The following is a 6,193-nucleotide window of genomic DNA, read 5'->3' as shown; positions in this document are numbered from 1 at the left end:
CCGTTCCGTTCCGTTCCGTTCCCTTGCATGCAAGACAGCACCTCCCTCTCCCAACTGCTGGAGCATGAGCTGGAGCACCCGCGAGCAGCCTATGGCTCCCACTCCATGGAGGATTTCTCAGCTTGTGTCCCTGGTGGACCGTGGAAACATACGTGAGCATCAGCTCCCCTGGGGACTGGCAGACCTGATGAGGATGATGAGTCTTCAGTTTGATCTGCCTTGGCCCTGTTCTCCACGTTCCATGTGCTGTTGCCTTTCCTGAGGCTTCAGGCATCTCCTCTTCCCCTGCTGCCCGTCTCCCAAGTCTCCTGGCACCTCCTGAATTGCGGAACAAGCCCACCCAGCCAGCAAGGGACTTCATTGCCAGCATCTTCAACCCTACCAACCTCCTCCTCCCTCCTCCACCCCTCCACAAGGGTTTAGCCTGCTGGGAGTTCCTATGCTCATTTCAAAGTCCTCAGCTTCCATGTCTCATGCTCGTGGCAGAAGGGAGTGGGTTGGTGGGCCTGCCCAGGCCTGCCTTGGTGGAGAAGGCTGTGGCCCCATCCTCGGGGAACTGGCTTACACACACCTCAGTCAGCTTCCGCAGGGCTTTGCACAGCTCTGGGTCCGGGGCGCATGAAGTTCCAAGCAGCTTTGGGTTCGGCCTTCAGGAAGGTCGGTCAGCTCTGAGTCTCAGCACTTGGCCCAGCCTCCAGTGAGGCTGCAGCCAGCACAGAGCCACAGCTTTGGGCTAAGGCTCCAGCCAACCCAAAGCTTTGGGTCCAGCTTTTAAGACACTCCAAGCAGCTCTTGCCTGAAATTCCAGCCAACTCTGCGTCCCAGATTTGGCTCCAGCTGCCACAAGGCTCCAGGCTGAGTGAGCTCTGGACCCTGCTGAGTCTGTGTCCCACACACCTGCGCTGTGCTTTGCGAGGCTCTCACTCCCACACTGTTCCCGACCAGTTCAAAGGCAGGAATTGCACATTGCAGGTCTCCTCACCCCCCTCCACACTGCCGTGTTCTCTGTGGTTGCTCTTGGTGGCTTTCGTTCCCCGTCAGTGGTCCTCTGCAAACCCAGAGCCGCAGGGCTCCCGGCCGGAAGCTAGTGGAATGCTCCACCAGGAGAAGGAGGAGGCCTGACTTTGTCTCGGGGGATGAAGACTGGGGAGGGCCAGACAGAAATGGGAAGTGTGCTGAGGAGCAAGAGTCCCTGTTTGAGCTATGGCTGGCTGTTATTTTTCTCCTTTGCTCAGGAGGGGCCTGTGTGAATCTGGGGGGTGGGAAGGGCAGGCGTGATGCTGGGAGTCTTGGCGCAGCTCGGGGAGGGCCTGGGGCCCTTCTCTGAGAGCCAGCCGACGGAAAAGCCAATTTTGGGGAAAGGGCCGGGTGGCTTTTGATTAACCACTGGTGTGGAGGTGGCAGGTGAGCAAACAGCCCCCGGGGCTGCGGGGGTTACGTCAGGGACAACTGCTGGGGAATGGCGTGGGGGAGGGCCATCGAACGTGGAGGGCTTTTGGAGCATCCCAGAGGGGTGCCAGAAGCCCAAGAGCTGGGGCGGCAATGCTCCTCCCCACGCTGCAGGGCAGCTGGGTGCAGCTCTGAGATGTGAGGGGACTTGTGACACGGACACCGAACCGGCCAGAGTGGTGGTCTAGCCCCAAGTTCCGTTCAGCAGTTCCTAGTGCCGCCTCGTGGCCGAAATCTTCATTGCACCGTCTCAGCGGCGCATTGCCCCCTCGCAGCGTTTATCTGTGCGGCTGCACCCTCCTGCTGGCGCGTTACATGGGGACGTTGCGCGCAGCCCGCCGCGAGTCAGGTGCATCCCTTCGCCTTAGACAAGGCCGTATGGGGCTGGGCATAGAGGGAGCAGCGGCTGCAACATCTGGAATTGCTCTGGCTCTGGGCATGGCGCACAGCCTCTCACAGGGGAACCAAAAGGGAGGGGGGAACACTGAGAAGCCAAAGGCCTGGGGTCTGCTCTTGGCTTGATTGGCAGGGTGGGATGCCATCGCTGGCCGTTCCTGACTCACTCTTGTCCTTGGCACTACAGCTGCTGGAGGGGGGGTGATGTCCACCTGCAGGGGGCTCTGCCGAGTGGGCATCCTGGAGGTCATCAAAACATCCTCCCGGCTTAGAAGGCGGACATCAGGCTCACAGGAACCAGACCTTTGCTTTCTAAGACATGGGGCTTTGGACCCTCCCTCAGGACCCGGGCATCTGGGCTGCTCCCCCATTCCCTCACTGCAATTCTGCTAAGCCCTAGGATCTCCCCAGAGTGGGAAGAGGACTCCAGCATTCAGGCATTCACTCCCCTCTGTCCCCACTCTGCCCCGCGCCGGTTTGCAGGCTGTGCATCACGCCCCGGGGACTGCCAGGACAGGGACACGCGCTCCCCCTGTCCAGAGCTAGGCAGTTCTCCTCTGCCACCCCTAGTGAGGACGTTCCCCGTGAGAACGATTCTCTCCCCGTGGCCTTCCTCGCTGTCCCTTGGCTGGACTCTCAGTGAGTCCTGCTTTCCAGAAAAATGAATCTCAGTCCGAGGCGCTGGAGTTGCTGCTGGTCTTTGGGTGCCCCCGATGCACGCCCTGACGCCGCCTAGCCTGGGGGAAAGAGGTTTGGGGAAATTAGGAGTGGGGAGTGGGGAGGGGGAGGGGGGCCTGGACAACTGGACACACATGGGGAGGCACACCAACACGCGCGCGCACACACGCATGCGTAGACCTCCGCGCTCGCATACGCCCTCACCCCCGATACCTGCTGAGCTGATGCCAGGAGCCCCAAACATCAGGCAAGGGCCCAGCTCAGGTCAGGCTGTTGCCTGTGGGCGGAGAGGAGGGGCCCAGCGTAGCCTCCTGTCCAAAGCTGCAGTTCCCATCAGCCCGGCACTGAGCCAGCCATGGAAGGGAGACTCTGCAGGGTGTGCCTGCTCTTCCTCTACCTCCTCCTCCCCCTCCTCTGGTCAGAGGAGACCTCTCCGGATGCGGTAAGGGAACGGGGGAACCCCTGAGAATGATAGCGTGGCCATGGGCAAGCCTATGTCCCACCCTGTGGCCTCATGGGTTGGTGGCCCACGGATCAAGCCTTGGCGCTATGGGCATCTGGTCTCCTAGTCCCACCCCGCCTGCGACCGGCAACTGGGGTGAGAACACAGGCGCGCTGGCTCCCAGTCGCAGCCCAGCTCCCACTACTGTTCTTCCACCTTGGAGGGCCACCAGCATCTCTCCCTTTCACCCGCAGGGAGCCTGGAGGAGGCTCAGAAGCTGCTGGTTCTGCTGTTTCTGCTGTGAAAGGCAACGCTGGGGCTGCGGGCTCTGCTGTGAGAAGGGGCTGCCTCCAAGACTTCACCACAGTTCCCCACCTGACCGCCTCCTCCCCCCACCCCTCCCCCCACCTCAGTGACTCTGGGCCAGCTACAGTCCCTCCCCTGGGAATCCCAAAGGCAATCCAAGGCTTCTGATCAGGACAATAAAGCTGACACTCTCACTAAGCTCCCAGGAGGGTGAATTTGTGGCTGACTCTAGCCACCAGTCCCCGCTGTCAGGGGGAGGGGCAGAATACCTGGGTTCTCTCTCCAGGCTCATGGAATTGGAAAGGTGCTAGCAGTTAAAGCAGAGGAGGCGGGAATGGCTGGCTTCTCTGACACATCTGGGAGGAGAGGTGGTGGGTCTGGACAGCCTGGACAGCCTGGACAGCCTGGACAGCCGGGTTCTCACACCAGCTTTGAGAGGAGAGAGGCAACGCGAGGCTTGGGGGAAGGCACAGGGTAGGACCCAGCACTCTCACAGCTGCCCTAGCCCCATGCCCGACTGCCTGGGTGACTTCCGTTTGCTCTGGGATGGGGCAGTCCCCAGCACAGAACAGAAAGTCCTTCATGCTCTGGTGCTCCTTGGTTCACGCCTTGGCCAGGATCCCAGCAGCTCTGTCCATGCCTGGCAGGGGCTGTAGCACAGCACTCCTAGGCCCTACTCCCTGTCCGTTGGGAAGACCTCGCTCTAGTCTCACAGAGCTTCCCCCCGTGCACAAGATGGGACAGCAGCACCACTAGCAGAGAAATCCTTCCCAAAGGGACCCATGGCAGGCCTCCTGGAGGAGCCTCGCTTACGGGCCAGTGGATGAGGACTGCGGCAACTAGCTGGCGTGGTCTTGAAGTCTCAGAGCCAAAATCTTGTATCCCCAGTAAAGTGGAGAACGTGGAAGTAAAGAAAACAAGGTTGGGGCAAAAGGGAGTGGTGGAGAGAGACTAGGAGGCAGTGATAAGCCAAGGCGGGGACTGGCAGTACCAAGAAACTGTGGACCTGGTAGGGATATGAGGGATTGGCTTGGGTAGGGCTGAGGTGGCCAGACCAGGCAGAGCCCTATAAATCCAGCGCCAGGTTCAGCATCCTGCGCAGCCCCAGCCTGAAGGACACAGGTACCCCAGTGTGAAGGGAGAGCAATGAAGCGACACATCTGCATTGCATTCCTGGTGCCAGGATGCATCGGGGCACCCCCTCAGGTAAGAGAAGCTTTTCCTTAGGGCACCCCAGAGCCTGGCCAGAGACACAGGGTGGGGGAGTGAGGAGCAGAGGGGCCACTGGAGACAGTGTGTGTGGGGGGGGGGGGTCTGTCTCACACAATGGCTAAGCAGCGGCGAATGGGTTTGGAGGGAGACTCAGCCAAGGGCTCCCATGGGCGGAGGCAAATGCCACAGCTCCACGGCCATCAGGCAGCGGAGCAAAAACATGTGTCAAAAGACATGCAAAACTACTTGAAAAGGACTCTTGGATCAAGGCAGCTATATGGGGAGACTGGACAGGTGAGCTGGTGGAAAGGACTGCTCTCACCGCTCACCTCCTTTGCCTCTGCTGGCAGAACAGATGAGCCAAGGTGTACGAAGCTTGGGAGCCCACGCACCTCCTGGCGGAAGGCTGTGTGTTCACTCAACAGTGTCCCTACGTCCTGGGCTCTGTAAGTCCGTCTGGTTCCCTGCAGCATCTGTGGTATTCTGCGGCAAGTGTCAGGCTGTTGGGAGATCGGGGCGTGGGGGGCGGGGGGAGAAGAGTGCTGCAAGAAGGGCTGGAGCAGAGGAGTAAGAGAAGAGGAATGGGAGAGCAGAACTTGGGCGGCGGGGGGAGCAATGAAAGGGGCAAAAACGGGCTTGGAGAAAGGGTTAGGAAGAAAAAGGCAACGTGGGCACAAGAGGAGAGGGCGTGTGAGACAGGCGGAAGGAAAAGAAGGGGCTGGAGTGGCAAACTGGCAAAGAGGAAGGATGAGAGCGAGGCAAGGGGAGCTCGGGAGGGCATGAGAAGAGGGAGGTTTCCCTGCCTGCTGCAGGCCTGGCTCAGGAGGAGGTCAGTAGGTTCCCGAATGGGAAGGCTGGTTTTGTGCTCGGTATTCTCAGCGGCTCAGCCATTGTGTATCTTGTTCAGCACAGTAGTAAGTGCCAGAGTCGTTGAGCAAGGCCGCATCTATTGACAGAGACAGACCATCAGCTTGTATCCCGCTGCTCTTGAAGCGACCATCACTGAAATCTTTCTCAAACTCGTCTTTGCCCATTTTCGGAGCATAAACCACCAGCTGCAGCCTGCTGCCTGAGCCCTGTGCCTGCTTATACCAGTACATTGAGAAGTGATCGGTCTCCATCTGGGAACAGTGCAGGTTGACAGACTGCCCCTCTCTGACGATTGTGTCAGGGGACTGTTTCAGGGTGCGCCCTGGAAAGCAAAAGGAGAAGCAGTGAGGAGATGGTGGGAAAGGGGTTGAAGAGGGAGCTGAGGAAGTGCGGTGGAACTGAGGGAGCTGCTCAAGGGGGAGGGAGGCTCACTTACCCAGGGGGGCCAGCATGGCCACAAGGAGCCAGTGGGGACGCATGAGGAAAAGGCTGTGTCCTTGCAGGGACGTGCCTGTGGGAGCAGCACAAAGACTCCCAGTTTGCAGTCGAAGCTGCCCCCTGAGCCCTTGGCGCAAGAGAGACGCGAGTGAGGACGGGAGGGTGAGAGAGGGAGAGAAGGGTGTCCTGTGGGGGTGGGGAGAGCAGTGGGGAGGGTGAAGGGGGAGGAGAGAGTGGCTGCACTGTCCTTTTAGCAGAAGAGCGCAGCCATGCCCCCTCCTCCGCACCCCTCTGCTGCAGGTACCAGTGTATCCCCTTGCATTCATTTCCCCTATGTGTCCCCAGGAGCTTTAGGAATGACCGTGCATCCCTCAGAGGAAAAGGGGCAAAAGAGCAAAGAGG

At 59.8% G+C, this 6,193-nt stretch overlaps 1 gene segment (V, D, J or C); it reads right to left on the bottom strand.

Annotated features, from left to right (window-relative positions):
• Positions 1-5,358: 5,358 nt before the first annotated feature.
• On the bottom strand, positions 5,359-5,805 carry LOC138067256 (T cell receptor beta variable 24-1-like). The segment is given in 2 exon segments: positions 5,359-5,675; positions 5,790-5,805. Coding segments are annotated over 2 exon segments (333 nt in total).
• Between the last annotated feature and the right edge of the window lie 388 nt (positions 5,806-6,193).

The sequence above is a fragment of the Struthio camelus genome, chromosome 1, assembly GCF_040807025.1.
Source record: "Struthio camelus isolate bStrCam1 chromosome 1, bStrCam1.hap1, whole genome shotgun sequence".
Taxonomy (NCBI): domain Eukaryota; kingdom Metazoa; phylum Chordata; class Aves; order Struthioniformes; family Struthionidae; genus Struthio; species Struthio camelus.
The sequence above is the reverse complement of the archived record's forward strand: the minus strand, read 5'-3'. Positions and strand labels throughout refer to the sequence as shown.